Source organism: Bombus pascuorum, chromosome 14 (assembly GCF_905332965.1).
Source record: "Bombus pascuorum chromosome 14, iyBomPasc1.1, whole genome shotgun sequence".
NCBI classification, from domain to species: Eukaryota; Metazoa; Arthropoda; class Insecta; order Hymenoptera; family Apidae; genus Bombus; species Bombus pascuorum.
Window position 1 is genome coordinate 8,210,559 of NC_083501.1, and position 17,536 is coordinate 8,228,094.

The following is a 17,536-nucleotide window of genomic DNA, read 5'->3' on the forward strand; positions in this document are numbered from 1 at the left end:
ATGTAAAATCTATTCAATCTATCAATCAAAAAGTGACTTGTTTGCCCCATTTCGTTATAAAATATCATTTATAGAAAAAAAGTTCAGACACATATAGCTTTACAGTTTTTAAACAATTTTTATAATATTACAGAGCCGTGAATTTTAAGGCTCGGCACGCAGAGTATGATGAAACGAATGTTTTTTTCTGTTTTTTTTTTTTTTTTTTCTAATAACTACATGAGAATTTATGAAATTCATTTGTTCCAAATTCCAGGTACACAGCATGGAGCTGAGGACTCTTCCCGCTTGTCTGTTGCCCAGACCAAAGTCTGAGAATAATTTCGCGAGTCAGGAGCTCTCCCGAGAGGGACGACGGATCTTCCACAAGAGCGACACTTTCCACAAGGATTCGTATCAATGACGACACTCGTTATACTAGCATACAGAGAGATACTAACGGCTCCATGAGCGACAGTGGCGTACACTGTCGATCGGATCCTTGGCAGCCGTTTTAAGCCTAGATCCTGGACGCTACACTAGAAGCAATCTATACATAGATATACGCTATGCCAGTAGTCTTCTAGCGATCGGTTTCTAGCGCCTTCTTATATTAACCTGACGGTACGTTCCAGTCCAGGATCTATGCGTAAAATCGTGCGGACCAAGAGAATGCCGACGTTCTCCAGCGATGGTACAGCACAACACACAAAATAAAACCATCGTTTAGACGTAACGCTTAACGCGAAACGTTAAATCTCAACAGCAATAAACGAAGCAACCGATAAAAAGAAGAAGAACAGAGAACATTACTGTGAAGGGTTAGCTACGATCGTTGTCCTTCGTTGTCACGAAACGATCGCTCGAAGATAGAGAAACGATCGAGAAATATTTTCAACGGAGGATCTTGTGCTTGACGAAGGAGGAAGAAGAGGATCGATAAAAAGATAGACGACTGTGCCATCGATCGGAGAACACGGAGCCGTTAATTCCTGCCGCGAGTCTTCTTCATCGACGCAGGCGTCGCAACCAAAAAGCGAACAGAAACTGATGCGACGACTGGATGAAGACCTCAACGACGACGAAGAGCAGGCCTAGAAATTTATAGAGCGTATGTAGAGCCCATCGTGGACTAGGTAGAAAAATCCTAAACGACAGTGTTAAACGATGCGTAAATTTCTCTGTGATTTTGCAAAAGCCGTACGTTTCGCACTTTTAGAGAAAAAATGATGAAACACGGGGGCGAGGGGGGGTATGAAAACAAGAAAGAGGATAACATATACACGAACGATTAAGATTCTGTTTTTGGTTCTTTTCTAAGACAACTAACTAACGTATTGAAGAGGACGGGAGAGAAACTCGTGAAACGAGGGATATTCCAATTATAAGTTTGTTAACGTGTTTTAACTTTAGCTTCGTATCGTTGGATAGTCCCGTGCGAGTGACCGAACGAATAGTAAGATTAAGAGAAGAAGGAAGGAGCAGCGTATGATATAAGAGCTGGCAATCGAAAGGGAATTTGAACGAAGATAAAGGAGAAGGAAGATCGAAGAGGATGTCCCATTTATCGCGGCTAATCTGTCCTAATTTTTGAGATCGAAGGAGCACGCCTGCGATTCAGAACTCGCTTCTATGCTATTTTATTTTCGAAATGGAAAATCTTAATAATAAATAGAAAATACGTCTCGAATGAATTCGGGGCAGTGAACAAATTGCCGATATCGAATCAGAATCAACAGATCTATTCAATAAAAAATCGGGGTTTCGGAAGACCGTGCTGAGACGCGAACAGAAGGGAAAGGATCCAGCGCCACGGGAATCGAGATGGATGAATGTGTGAGAATTTTTCAGGGTTACAATTTTGAGGACAAACGGGGTATCGAGTGAAGAAATTTAAGTCGTTCTACAAAAGAGAGAAAATTAATATTATAAAACAAATCTAAATCGAAGGCCCAAAGATCGTGTTAACTTGTTGAGTGTTCTTTGGGCTGCCACGGCTAATATAAAAAAATGTAACACAAACGTCAATGAATGAGAGATAAAATTAAGTAAGTGGAACGCGAGAGAGAGCGAACGAGAGAGCGAGAGATAAGTATCTTTTTATTCGGGTGAAAGACACGCGATGTATTATAAGAAGCGAACAAAACAAAACAAAAGAAACAAACAAAATAGAAGAAAGAAAGGAAGGTATAAATATTATGTAATAAATTATTATTATTGTTACCGGTTATCATTGCAATGATTATTACATCCACTACCGCATAAATGAAAATAAAAAAACACTAAGCAGAATAAATGACAAAAAAATAAACTAAGAAGTAAAAATGAGAAAACAGATTACACACATATTATATATATATATACATACATACATATATACATATACATAAATATACATATAAAGTATGCATAGTGGTCAATACAGTGCTGCAAGATATTAACGATGTAACGTTTTAAACTGTAAATCGCGAGGAAGAATGACACACCGACAGACACCGAATATACATTTACGGACAGTCTCGGACACAATGACGATCCTTGAGAATAAAATAATGTTGCTTTTCTGATATTGATTTTACGATTCGACAGAACATTTTCCAAACGATAAGGGAAAAGCAGAATATAAAATAGAATTAAGAATTTAATACACGATCGAATTGTATTATTTTTGTAGCTGTTGGCGCGTACGTTTTTCGTTGGCGCGGTGTTATTCTTTGCGTATTTGAAAGTTTAACGCGACTGTTGGATTTGTCTGATATTAGCGTTATTCGTAGCGGAGAAGAGAACCCTCGATTCTGAGAGAATATTTTCCGGGTCAGTGGCTTCTGAACTTGGATTTTATTATCGGCACATCTCTCTTTTAATTCTTGAAATGTATAAAACACGCCAGTTCTCGATTCTAACTCTACATCGTAAATTGTGAAATGATGTTACAGTTTGTGACGTGTTTCGTTTCCAAATTTTATTCAATGGATTTCTGTCATTTGATTATTACATTAAAGAAGAAACAAAGTAAAAGTGAGATTACAGCAATAAAAGAGACGCAGGAACCACTGTACCACATGTTAGCTCAACTGAACGTAGAATCGCATCTGTTCGCAAATGATACTCTTCTTTAAACAATTAAACGAACGCTCCAAGAGTCTAATTTACAAAATAGCAACGTTACTTGTTATTTTGAAGTATTATATATAAATAATATGTATACACACGCTGGATCACATATTGACGTATACAATTATTACACCGACGAACACACACACACACACAACGGCGAATGAAAAAGAAAAAACGAAACGTGCCATTCGTTTCCTAGTTGAATGTGTACACCTTCGTGCATATGTGATTGGATATGCATACATGTACATATATACATATATAAATATATAAATATCCACGTAAGAGTGTAGGACTATTATATACATGCGTTTCATACATAATACATATACATATGTAAACATATACACCTACACACGTATGAGGAAAACAGAAGTACCTATTTTTCATGTAAGAGAGAGATAGTTTTCTGTCATTATTTTACATCCCCTCACGTCATCCTGAATAATATTATATTATATATATATATATATAACGATAAAAAAGAATAACTAACTACGATAATGATTATTATTATTATATATAAATATTGTAATAGCGATGAAAGAGAACGGTTTGCGTACCGTGGGTCGAAAAAAAGCATCCCAAAAAATGGTAGAATACTCGTAGACCGCATGACCGACGTTTTTATAGAAATCAACTCTATGCACACAAAAACCGGTCTAGGACTAATCTGCCAGCATGGTTCGGGCCTAAGGTGTACGCGTAACTAATTATACAAACAAAAATGAAAGAGAGAAATTAAAGAGAGAATGAGTGTGAGAGAGTGCGAAAGAATAGAATTATTGTTACTAATTGAAAAAATAGGCGAGCGAGAACGAAGTAGAAGATGAACGATTTATTATTATTACGATTATTATTATGATTACGATTACGATTATTATTACGGTTATTATCACGATTATAATTATTCTTGTTATTATCATTCGTAGAACGAAAACGTGGCAGAGAAGGAACGGAAGGAAAGAAGTTGTATTCTTTGCTATCCCTGCTGAAAAAAAGCAAAAAAATCGATAGATAACTATTTATCCGCTGTCTGCTAATGAAACGATCAGAGCGCGACGGAAAAGAGGGGGAAAAAAGAGAGAAATATTATTATACCGTGTAAAAAGGCATAAAATAAGATAAGATATGTTATGTGTTGTAAAAATCGCTCTATGTACAACGTGTACATACAGACAGCCGCGAAAAGAGCATAAACTTTCAAAAAAAGAAAAAGACAAAGGCGAATGTTATACGAAGAAATATTAAAACGAACAGAAAAGCAGGCGAAGAAGGATAACAAAAATATAATATTAGGATTAAATATCGAGCAAATGCGAACAAACACAGTGTTAAAAAAAAAAAAAAAAAACAAATAAATAACTCGTGCGGCTATTCGAGATGCACGTTATTTGCTAAGCGACAAGAGTGAGACATGTAATTAAGCGAATTAACAAAACAACAAAAGCAAACAGAAAAAAAATAAAAAAAAGTAACATACAAAAAGGCAAAGTTAGTTTTTGTATCGATATCGAGAGAATAGGTTTCGCAAGGTAGCAGAGAAACGGAAGACGATCAGGGGCCCGGAAATCGGAAATGATAACATAAAATCCGCGCGTGTAACACGGTTTACATGGCGAAATCGAAGAAACGACAGATGGAGTTCGATTTAAAAGAAAAGAGGACAAAGAAAAAGAAATAAAGGAGAGTCATCGAAGAACTTTCAGTTTTCTCGTCAGATCGATGATGAATGATGAATTGCGAGATCGTCGTTCGCGGTTGAGAAACGATACGGAATAATAATACACGATGCCAGAACTGTCCTAGAGCCAGAGTATAAAAAAGTATACAACATAAAAAGACTGTAGCGCCATGAAATATGTGTATCTCGGATCTTAACATATCAGACGTCTCGTTTCGAGCGACTACGAGATCGTTCGCGGCGAGATTTTTCGCTGGACAGCTTGCTGATTATCCGCGTTTCCAAGTGAAGCACACTTTGGACGAGTCTGGTGATGGGCTAAGAATCTTTTTCAAACGTGTTTGAAACTGTTAATTAACGTATGAATGTTATAATAACGCGAATGCGGTGATCCATTGTGCAAGGGTAATGGAAAAGTATTCAACAGAATTTTCTTATATGAGATTTTGTTTTTTCTAAAAGATTGTTTTAAATTTGATCGATGAATTATTATAGATTTTTTCCGTCAATATTTTATGCAGTAATTTGTCAAGAATCGAGCAATGGGATGAAAACTGAAATGCGTTAACAATGTAAGTTATATCGTTTTGACATGTTGCAGAAAAAATTACAAAATCGCTTTGTCAAGTTTGTCAAGTTACAAACAATGCACTAGATGTACTAGAGTAATAGATAGAATAATCAGAGATACAACAAATATTTTCCTCACTTGACAAAAAATCATAGTACTATAAATAGCTCAATCTCCTGAAATTTCATAAAGTTGTAGGATCTAAATGGGAAAAACAATATCGACAAAAATATTAAACAAATCCTTAGAGCTGTTCTTCATAACCACAAGTTCGATAATATAAATTAGAGTATTGCAAATGAAATATTGTGTTAACATAACGTTGATCTTTAATGAATTAACATAAAACTTATAAACAAATCTTTTTTATTTTTTATTTTTGAATTGTTATTCTTAAGGAAAATGTATTCCTAAAATTTATTTAAATATTGTGAATCGGATAAAAAACGAAGTCTTGTATAAAAAAAAAGCATATTTAACGTTTTCCAATTATTTTTGCACAAAAACTTATCATGTTAAAAATATCTAACGATCCATGAAGTCTTGAAACGTAAAGATCTTTCACATAGAAGCTTCACCAATGTATAAGAGACATTACTATAACTTTTTACTCGCATAGGAATTACCATAGACGTTTCTATCACTTCTAAAACTCTCAAACAATTGTCAAAGATCTTTACTCTTCAAGACTTTCTAACTCCAATCTTATACCTCGAAACGCAAGATTTAAAACGAAATCTCAATCTTCTTAACGCATAAAATATTCAATTATTAATATAGTTTTAAATTTGCTAAAATATCTATCCACTCGAAATGTTAGATCTGTGGAAGTCTAAATTTCCAAAATTTCACAGAAGCCTACAGAGACCTGATGCGAAGAACGAACGACCCATCACCAGACGTTTCAAAGCTTCCTATCCTCAAGACCAGCCTACCTTCCAAATCTCGCAATTCACCTTACTATTGTTCTCGAAAAAACAAAAAGAAAAACGAAAAAAAAAAAGGAAGAAATTCCGTTTTCGACGTCATTGGCTTGAGAGTTCAACGAGCCTACCGAGAGCCATCGAATCGAGAGAGCGTAGTCGAACTGAACCGTAGCGATGACACAGTGTAGACAGATACACACACCTAGCTAAAACTAAAACACTTCCGTTTCCGGTTTCAAGGATCGAACGCAATTATTTAAGGAAAAGAAACAAACAAAAAAAATTACAAAGAAAAAAGATAAAAAAATTATAACGATCGATAATGAAACATGCGACTGTCCAATGTCAAGTAGAATGCTAAGCTTCGTTAGACAGTACACTGGCAAGCGTTTCTCGGTGATCTCTACAAGGTGACACGCAAGACTGGCTCTTTAAATTGCTGGTGTCTCGGAGATTCCGTATAGGTAGATGTTCATATTCAATGATTTTGTTTAAGTAATCACATGTTATATACACACGCGCATATGTGATTGAAACAACGAAGTCGAAGATATTAAAGTTCGTAATCGCAGATCAATCGACATGTCGATCGCCTTGTAGATCTCGTTAGGGATGACTCTGATAGATTAGCCACTGTGTCTTATCATGTTCCTCTTTTTCTCGATCTTTTCACTTGTTTAGAAAGTTTATACCCTTTTATGGTGTAATAAAACGATAAATATTGAAGAAACGATTTAATCATTTCATATGGAATAATAAATAATAGTAAGGATTTATAGTACACAGAAATTTGTTAGAAGAAAGAAGATAAATAGAAGATAAATATGAATGCAGCAATTTTCGAAGTGGAATTTATACAATTGAATTTGGATCAAGAAATATAATAAACTTAAATTTGTTTGAAGAAAGAGAAGAAGTATAGATTAAATAATTTTCAAAACAGAATTTGTACAATCGAATTTTAATTGCATTCGTCATATAGTAATGGTTGTTAAATATATCAACTTAATTTCAGTTTACAGCAGTAATGAAAGTTTAATAATTAATGTCGTGAAAAATATTGACATATTTTTATAAACGAAACGACAAAATCTATCAGTGCCCAAAGTTCCAATTAAATCGCCCGATGCTTTTACACTTTCCTTGATAACACTATTTATAACAGAATTGTATGCACAAGAAAGATGAAGCAGTTTTATTGTGTGTAAGAAAACTAATTTTTATCGAAGGCTTATGTTCAATGGTTTTAATTGTACTATCTCGAACACGAAAATTATATTAATTAGAAAAAATTAACAATTCCGTAATTCCAGTTAAAAATAGATATTTCTTGCTTCTTCATTTTATGCATCGTGTATTGTAATAAGTTTCGGTGGTGACAGAAAAAATTATAACAATCCAACAGTCTTCGTAGAAATTATCTCGAAACATGTGGTTTTCTTAATCTCGAAGCAATTAAAGATTAAAAAATGGTTCCTTTTCCACATTCCGAATTACAGTAGATTTCTAACATTGCAGCTTTCAAGACATTTAATTATCAAATATGCCGGATCATTGACTTATGTCTAGATAATGTAAGAAATATGATAAAAATAATTTGAACAAGAGAAAATGAAAAAGTTTCAATTCTTTACAATAATCTTTATCTGTCTTAAAATATGCTAATGGATTAGTTCCGACAAAAAAAATAACATAAATTGGTCTAGGATTAATAGTAATTACTTTAATACACCTACGTTTATATAATACGATGAAAACGAAAAAAAATGATGTCTAAAAGAGCTATAAAAAAATTTGCAATATAGATAATAGAAATGTTAATCTTTCTGCAGTAATCTTTGTCTTATCTTTTTGAGAAATATGTTAATAAATTAGTAAGATTTTTCCTACGAAGATAGGGCCAAAACCCAATAATAAAAATCTTAACAGCGATTAATTGAAAAAATCTTGAATAATTATAACACCCTTACTCGATCGAATGTTAAACAATCATGAGCATCAAACCAACATTAAAATTCCACTATATTTATATTTATCATATCAGATGCAAAAATTTTAGCCATGTACATACATATAATAAAATTCTAATATTTGTTTATCCCCTCTCCAATTATTTATTTACGACTAATACGTATCAAGTCAGGAAATTTGTCCAATCTTCGTATTACACCATGAAAAGGTCTAATTCATAGAAATTCTGATAGGAATTGATTTGAACGTAGCGATCATCGTTAAATCGATCCAGTGGTGTGCCACCGTGTAGAAATCATTCTAGTCGCTCGAGAAACCTGCGTATAGTAGCGCCTTGTAAAGAAACAAACAAACAGATATATAAACAGTAAAAAAAAGAATAAAAAAGAACACGAGAGGAAGAATGGATGCGCGACGAGCGACTGAGAACGAACGAAAGAGGATCGTGCATGTGAGCGAGATTGAGAAAATGCGAGAGCGAGAGAGAAACAAATATAAAACATTACCCTAGCGTCAATTTTCTACGAAAAGAGTTTTCTACAAAATTCACACCATAAGCGTGCATCTGGTCGCATCGCGCTTATCGTATGAATCTATGTATGTATGCTACACGCAAGCGCTGGTACGAATCTCTTGACGTTTTTCTAATTAGAACATCGTTCGCTAAGTTTGTTACACAAAGAAAAAGAAAAATAAATAAATAACGTTTTCGCGGAATGATCGATCGTGAACATCGATATCGGTTTGTTCGATGTAAAAACCGACGAGAACGTGAAACTAAGAGAGAAAGAGAGAGAAGAGATGAGAGGAAGCGAGCGAAAGAGCGAGAGAGAGAGAGAGAAAGAGTGCAGCCCCATAAAAAAAAAGCAAGCATAGTAGCGGATATAAAAATTAAGAGCTCATATAGGTGCTTGTTCGAGACGCACTAAATAATTGTAAAAGCGAATAATATGGAATCAGATAAAAAAAAGAAAAAAAATGAAGATGAAGCAATTACGAACTATCGTTCAATTATTGAGTTCCGTATCGGTGTTTAACTTTTCGCACTCGACCATCTTCATTCGTATCCTTCATCCTCTGAATTTTCACTTTACAAACGAACACAGGAAATCTTTAAGTAGCGATTAATAATTACTTCTCTATGTACGAACGTTCGAAATCGAGTTTCCACTAATAGAAGATATGAAATTACCTAATATATGAATATTTGAATCGAGTGCGCAAAGAATTAAAAACCGATCGAGATATTCCTATCGCTCCGGGAAGGATATAGAATTCTAATCGTTTGAAAATGAGAAGTAGAGTGATTATTATAAAAACGTGTTCGAGCAAAAGCGACGTTTGCGATTAATAAGAGTTAATATGTATATTTTCGTTCCATTGTAATTCCGTCGTCCGATGAAGTTCAATGGTGTAGTATCGTTGTAGATAAATTAATGCCAAAAATGAATTTTTGCGACTTGATCTGGATTATATGTTCTAGACCTGTCGATTTCAGTTCCGTCAAGCCTCGTTTAGATTAGACAAATGAACTATATTCGAGTAATTTCTGATCCCTTTACCACTAAGAAATATCCTTTTATCGCGTTGACTGCCACAATAATTACAATTATCTGGTTTCTTGTGGTCGGAACTGCCTTATTTTTCAATAGGATGGCGACAAGCTATATAATTATATGTTTAAGCGTTAATGAATGAATTTTTTCCTTAACAAACATATTTTTTCACTGTTCTTTGCTGAGAAGCGCCATATGATTCACACGGCCCATATAGCTGGAATTTTTCACAGCGAGCAACGTGTTAAGTTTCTATATTTGTTCTCATTAGTCAAATCATTGTTAACGTGAACTTATTGTTTTATTTGAATTTAAATATTCTTTTAAGTTTCTACGTTTGTTCTCAGTAACTAACGATAATACACTTCGCTCTTATTTGGTTACGTTCAAGTAGCTTTACAGTAGTTACTCCACTAATATTGATTTATCTGTTACTTTAATTAATTTGAAATATCCTTTGAGGTGTTTTCGTAAACTTAAGATCAAAGAGGATCTCTCAACCATCCCTTGATTTGAAACAAATAACAGTGATTAAGATGTTGGTTCCTCAAACTAAGTCGATTTTAGTATGTCATATTAGGTATCTAGTTGAAGTCAGGTTCCTTGAACTCAAAAGATTTCTAATTAAGTAACTTGACTTATAATCGTGACAAATATGTGTCACGTTATTTGAGTTCAAGCAGTCTGATTAATCTGAACGAGACTTTAGAAACAGGTTGCCTGATCGGTATTTGCTGTATATAATAACTCTCTAGTCGCAAGATATCAATTTTCTTTGGTTTTGCAACCTTAGAAATAGTGAGGAAAAAGATATTAAGCAAATGTCTGGAATTCTCTTTTAAAATCACGACGTTGAACAAATTTTAATAACAGGAATACTCTGATAAAGAATCGCAAGTGAAATGTAACTTGTTGATAAGGTAACGTTGGTCCTGGTAATAGGTGAACTTTAAACAAAAGATCATAGCTGATGAGGAAAATCGATGGACTTTTACTCTAGAAAATATTTATAGAGTTCCATTGTAAATTAACCAGTTAATCCAACCTTTAGCGAGTTATTGCAAAACGATCGAAAAGTAATAACTGGAGAGTTCTCATAGAGAAACCTCAGTTCGATTCTCAAAATTCCGTTCGAACCGCTACACCATTGTTCGCAACAGTGATCCAACCACCTCCCCATGGAACGAATATAATTGTGTTTTGCGATTACGATGAAATAAAAAAAAAAAGAATAAAAGATATACGTGTATTCACGTACATGTATATGCGCGCGTGCGTACGACAAAGATGAATTTCGTTTAGGCCAGCTCGTGGCTCGAGCAAGTAAAAATATGTTTAAAACTGACGGAACGAAGAAGGGGTTTAACGGAACTAGACAGGGTTAGGGTTTTGATCGAAATAATCCTACCATCCGCAATTTGATGTTTACACATACACACGTACACTGATGAAAGTTTTCGTGTTCGTTATATCGGTGTAAACGAATGGAAAGAGACAGAAAAGGGAAAAAAGCGTGAGAAGGTGGACGATTTTCGTCACGACCACATCAATCATAATTAGAAAACGTTTGGTCGAGAAATAAGATGAATTAAGAAATAATACTAATAATACGTATGAAGAGACTCTATCGCGAAGGAATAGGTACATCGTACTTCTTGAGACATATACACGTATACTTCTTCTTGTTTCCGGTTCTCTAGCCTGCGATTAAATATATTTTATTAAAGAATAACTAAGAGATAAAAACGTTACAGATAATCGAATAACGAGCATAAAGTGTAATGATGCATGCAAAATAGAGAGTAAAAAGAAAACAATTAGTGGCCACGGATTATAAGGCGCAATTGAATTTAAAACGCGAAACGAGTTAAACAGCAGCAAAAGAACAAGAACAACTACTAAAACTAAAGAAACAAGCAAAATAAAAAAGGAAAAAAAATAAAGAATATGAAGCAGATTAGTTCTTTTTCTAACGAGCGAATCGTTTTTTAAGTGACACGTAGCTGGCTAATTAGTGGTTACATAACTGGCCAATATACTTTTATAAACTGTACGGAAAATGGAAAAAAACAGAAACTATAAAGTATTCACGCGCGTTTAGACATCAGCACTTTTAAAATATACTTGCCATAACGAATGCCTTAGCAAACAAACAAAAAATTATAAAAAATAAAATATAAAACGTTAACTGTACATTGAGGTACGACGACGAGGAATGAATATATAAGTATAATAAGTATACATACGATGATCATATACATACATAAATACATACAGACAAACATAAACGGATAAATACAAGAAATAAATTAATAAACGAGACAAAAGAGCCAATGTACACATCATTAGAAGAAAAGGAAGTAAAGTGAATATACGTACACACATATACAATATATATCTTTACTTTCGAAACCCTGTATTTGTATAAAATGTATTCGCGAACGTTGCTCCTTGTATATTTTATACATTTTACAGTTATCGTTTTAAAAGAAAAGAAATAAGCAGAGCAAAGTGGTTATAACGATTTAAATTAACAAAGTAAATGCAGAAAAACACATATACATACATACATACACGGGAAAAAGGAAACAGTGTACATGAAACCTCTCAGAAGCGCACTAATATAAAAGAAAAAAAGTATAAGAGATGATTGATGCAAAGTGAGAATATATTATTAAATGTATTTAGATTAAGATTGAATTATTAGGAAGGACGAGAGAAAAAAGAAATAACAGAAGAAAATTAAAATACGATCATTAATCGTGTACATAAACATCGTTGGCAATATTCGACTTCGCCCGTCCATTTAGTTTCTAGACCACACGTCTCTACGAATTGTTCCTTTCGAGCCAGCATCGAATAGGTCAGAAACGATTGAAGATAATTTGCGCCTGTAATTCTTGTTAATCTATCGTTAAACACGTTGACATAATTTAGTCGAAGTGTTTTTCTTCTCGAACAGAGAATAATTATGATATTTTAAAATATATCATTGTTTATGTTTACGATATAGTTCCAAGTACTCCAAGTTTTCATTCATTTTCTTCTTCATCGTTCATCCTCATCCGTTATTATCATCATCATTGTCGTTTATCATTTTCATCTTTGTCTTTTTGCATTTTCTTTAACAACCTCCATTTCAATTTCACCGCCATATCTCTTTGAAATGATCGAGTTTTGTACGTGTGGCGTTAAGCACGCGCGCGTGCGCGCGCACGTGGTTATAGCGATACAATAACATTCAATCAAAATGAATTTACGAATAAAATCTGACGACACCGTACAGGATATGTAATGCTAAATGGTAACTATTGTCTTATGGTTTAGTCTATTGTTTGCTTATTTGTTTTATCACCTTGGAACCTTTTTTATCATCCTTCTGTTAATTACTAATTTCTTTCTTATTAATTTCCTCGTTGCAATTCAATTGCTTCATTGCAATTTATAAATAAATTTATTACCTGTTTCTTATGTTTTTACCTATTTCTAACTCATCTGTTTTCATTCCTTTTTGAATCGAAAAAAAGGAAAGTATGTGAAGTATATTTAGTAATTTACGTTAGCTTTAAATTTATATTAAAATATATAGTAATTAGTTATTCCTCCACTGTATGCCTTTCGAATAACCGAACTGTTTAAGACTTATGTTTTTAATTGCTAACGAAGGGTATTATTCCTACTGAATAATTGTACAATATACGAACATCTTTACACGCATTTCAAGTACTCACATTCTGTACAAAAATTTATAACTACTAACTAATAAACAAATTTCGGCAATGAGTTAATTAAACTTATGGTTCATTTCATGTTTATTTCTTTCATGGAGTAATTAGCTGAATTTATAGATAGGCATTTTTTTTAATCTGTATACAGTAGCGTAGAAATTTAAAGTTCGACTATCAATTGGTATCGAATCGTTCGAATCTTCGATATGACAATGTTAAGTGAAAACAATGATAGTTCAAGCAGTTCCGAAGATGAAATATCAAAAGCTGCAATAATAGAAGCAACTGATCACCAATTTCTGAAAGCCAACTGTTTTTCCAACGAAAAATTTCTAAACTCAAACGTTTCTACGAAAACGGATGAATACAGTAAGTATCATAACCTCATTTTTGTTTCTATTTCACGTTTATTTCTTATTATCACAGAAACTTGTAATAAATGGCAACAAAGTTTTCTTTCTTCTTTTTAGATGATTCATTAGAAAATAATAATGTAAAAAATCCCGTGTCATTAAGAAAAGATTTGGAGGAGAAAAAGACATTTTCTAATTTTGGTGTAAGTCCAACATTCCAGAATTATGTTGCAAAAAAGCTGGACGAAATTATTGAGAAGTATGTAATTAATTTTACAAAGAAATATTCAACTCCAGATGAATTATTTACAATATAAATAGTATGTATATATCTTTCATATATACCAAGAAAAATTTTCTTTCAGATCTATTAAAGTAAAGAAGAAAAACATAAACAGTATTATAAATGAAAGAAAAGAAAACGACAACATTTATGGCATAAAGTTACTTAATTCTTCTGTGCAGTTTTTAACAACTGAAAAAGAAAATGAAAAGCCTCAAAAGAAAAGGAAAATTAAAGCCACTATAGATGAGAAAACATATTTATCAAAATGTAAAACAGTAGCTGTAGATCCTGAACGAATATTATCAAAAATAGACACTGAAGCTTGGACAAGTAAAAGGAAAGAACCTGAATTCAATTACAAGAAACTGAAAAATGGTACTCTAGTTGAAAAAACCTAGTCACAGGTTAGGTTTAATTTAACTTAAATTAATTTGTAATGTATATAAATAAATAATTTTATATATGAGTTTTATAATTTGAAAATTTATTCTCTTTACTTCTTACTATATGTATTTTATAACGTAATTGAACATTATTTTTATCACTATATCGTGTTACATACTTATACACAATACATTTAAATGTGTCATACCGCGGCATAAACGTTTCACGCGTTCGAAATTTATGAATTAATGAATTGATATCAACATTAGTAGATTAAGTAATTAGAATTTTTAATGAATCTACGGAAAAATCATGGATATTCAAGGAACGTGCACCACAGATATAGATAATGTCTGCGAATTGTACGTATCATATTCTTAACCTCAAATTGTGTTTACAAGCAATATTTGACGGTTTTTTGTTGCATAAATACCTTATAACATATAATCGATTTATGTAAACCTAAGTCCAATCTATTTTCTAAATTATTTTTGTCAATTATTTTTTTAGGGAATTCCTTCGTATTTATATAAAAATTTCTTTTAATATACAATAAATAATTGTTCTTAATCTTTATTAATTTAAAAAAATTAATACATAAAAAATATCTTCTTTTTAAAACTTTATTTATTGATCTTTAGATGTAATACACGACCTCGTAAATATACTTGTCCACGATGTGAGATAAGATATTGCAGTTCTGATTGCTATAAGTCAGAAGCTCATTCAGAATGTTCAGAAAGTTTCTATAAGCAATGTGTAATAGATGAAATAAAATCTCAAGGAAAAGATACAGAAGGTAGAAAGAAAATGCTAGAAATTCTCAAAAGAGTACACGAGGAAGATTTAAAAAATATGGAAGCATTGGAAAGTGATGATGAGATTGATAATGATGAATTAGAAGAACAGCTAGATTCGGATGATGAAGAAGATGTGAGTTAAATCCATATTGATATCCTTGAAAAATACAATTTCTCCTGTGTTTTCATTTAAACTAATGTCTTTTTTAGATACCAGATTTAGAAAACAGACTTAATAATATAAATTTAGATAATGCAGATGAAGTATGGTCTGCATTAACAGATGATGAAAAGCAAGAATTTGAGGCTCTCGTAAAAAATGGTGATATAGAAAAACTTCTACCTCAATGGATTCCATGGTGGACCTATCATACTAAAAAAAAATTAGTTCAAGATATAGATCAAAAAGACGAGCAATCATTGCAACTCCCTCCTTTAGTAGATGTTCCGATATTTAATGCGTTGCAAGTAATTTTCAGAATAAATATACGTATATACTTCATTAAATATAATCTGAGTGCAGAAAATTTCAAATATTTTCTTAATTACAGAAAGCTTCCCCAAATGTTGAATTTAATGTGATAAATGTAATCTATGCATATGCATACATAGCGAACTATTATAATGGTGACTATTTAAACTGTCCCGTGGAAGCTACAATTGCTTTTCTTGATCTTAGTAATAATATGAAACTCAATACAGTTTTTGAAAATCCAGAATCAGCAATCGCTTCCACTGTTCACAACATTATTAATGTAAGTATTATAACATTTAATATTTAAAATATTACAAGTAATGAAAACATTAAAATATTTGCTTATTGTTTTCAGTGTAACTGGTTACCTCAAGATGAACAAACTTTATTAACTTTCAAGGAAGCTGGGAATAAAATAATACAGGGACCCGACGAGAAGAATGAATATCTTTATATTGCTGTTGCACTCTCAGAAATACATAGATTACTAACAATGACAATAGAAGAGATATCGAAAAATAAAAATAAAATTGGAGATAAAAAATTCATCAAAAAGTTTGTCCAACGATATAATGTAGATAGTATAGATTTATCGAAGAAACAACTTCTTTTACATCGCAAAAAGTTGGAATACTACATATCATGGACTAAAAATCGCCATATAAATACTTGTACATAAAAATATGGAACAGATATAAATTTAAGGACTTATAATCAGTTATAAAATGTTCTTAAATAAACATATATATATTTTTTTTCCTATATTTTTGCCATTGCTACAATATTGGTTTTCATAATTTGAAAGTGTTAAATGTTTAATAAATCCACTCACCCAATCCTCTTCTATCTCCTTTTCGTGAATATCTCCTAAATACTTCCCGACGTACTTCAATTTTTTACACTTAACATGACAACATAAGATTTGCAAACACAAAACTTAAAAATTTATTTATTCATTCACCGGCATGTTACTAATGCTAAAGACAAAAAATTCAAACTGTAATGTAGAGAAGCAGAATCGATATATCGACTTTTAGATTACTATCGATTTATGAGCAAATGATATACTATGTATAAAGTTGCGAATTTGTTTAATATTTGGGGCGCGAATTTTAAATGTAACGAATTTTTGAAGTTTTAGCTTATGTCATTATAATTTATTCTTAATGTCACTATTATATGCTATTTACTTATAATATATACCACTCATCTTTTATTTAACAAAATAATATGTGATATTATGTAATTATTTATGATAAAAAGATGATATTAAAGTAACAAATTTTGCTTTAAAACTAATTAAAAATTGTTTCATTTATTATAAAGATTAAATAAAATTATGTAAGATGAAATAAACTCAAGATCAAAAGTTTAAGAGATCCAAATAATACGACATTTATTATTAATAACGAAGATTTATTTTTTTCCATGAAAATCCGCAATAAATTATTAATAAATGACATAAATATGTAATGTAAATATATATAATATATGTGGTTACATAAAACATCACATACATATTCACTTTTTACTCAAGGGATCTGATTTCTTTCTTAATTTCTGTATTGACAAAATTGAATTCCGTAACTAATTATTTAAATTGCTTTAAATTTCTAGAATTGCTTCTACTAAATTATATTTTCTATCGATTATATAAAAGAAATAAATTATTGATTGTTAAAATTGGACATTCATTTGCTAATCTT

At 32.0% G+C, this 17,536-nt stretch overlaps 3 protein-coding genes across 14 annotated transcripts in view; all 3 read left to right on the forward strand.

Annotated features, from left to right (window-relative positions):
* The window catches only part of LOC132914357 (potassium/sodium hyperpolarization-activated cyclic nucleotide-gated channel 3), a 222,451-nt gene extending 210,846 nt beyond the window's left edge, over window positions 1–11,605 (forward strand). For all 11 annotated transcript variants that reach the window (XM_060973412.1, XM_060973409.1, XM_060973410.1 and 8 more), the window contains one exon: window positions 257–11,605. In XM_060973412.1, coding sequence (XP_060829395.1) covers window positions 257–403 — 147 coding nt within the window. In that variant the 3' untranslated portion in view covers window positions 404–11,605. The remainder of the gene's footprint in view (window positions 1–256) is intronic.
* Window positions 11,606–13,711: 2,106 nt separating this feature from the next.
* Window positions 13,712–14,575, forward strand: LOC132914366 (uncharacterized). Its single transcript, XM_060973430.1, has 3 exons — window positions 13,712–13,901; window positions 14,003–14,144; window positions 14,251–14,575. Exons 1-3 carry the CDS (start codon window positions 13,739–13,741, stop codon window positions 14,567–14,569), a joined length of 624 nt encoding a protein of 207 aa, XP_060829413.1. The 5' UTR covers window positions 13,712–13,738; the 3' UTR covers window positions 14,570–14,575.
* On the forward strand, window positions 14,437–16,970 carry LOC132914365 (zinc finger HIT domain-containing protein 2). 2 transcript variants are annotated; one of them, XM_060973429.1, is made up of 6 exons: window positions 14,437–14,574; window positions 14,860–14,917; window positions 15,197–15,488; window positions 15,566–15,823; window positions 15,907–16,110; window positions 16,186–16,970. In XM_060973429.1, exons 2-6 carry the CDS (start codon window positions 14,868–14,870, stop codon window positions 16,507–16,509), a joined length of 1,128 nt encoding a protein of 375 aa, XP_060829412.1. In that variant the 5' UTR covers window positions 14,437–14,574; window positions 14,860–14,867; the 3' UTR covers window positions 16,510–16,970. The 2 variants fall into 2 exon arrangements, with proteins under 2 accessions (XP_060829412.1, XP_060829410.1); XM_060973427.1 differs by lacking the exon at window positions 14,437–14,574 and having other exon boundaries at window positions 14,614–14,917.
* Window positions 16,971–17,536: the final 566 nt, after the last annotated feature.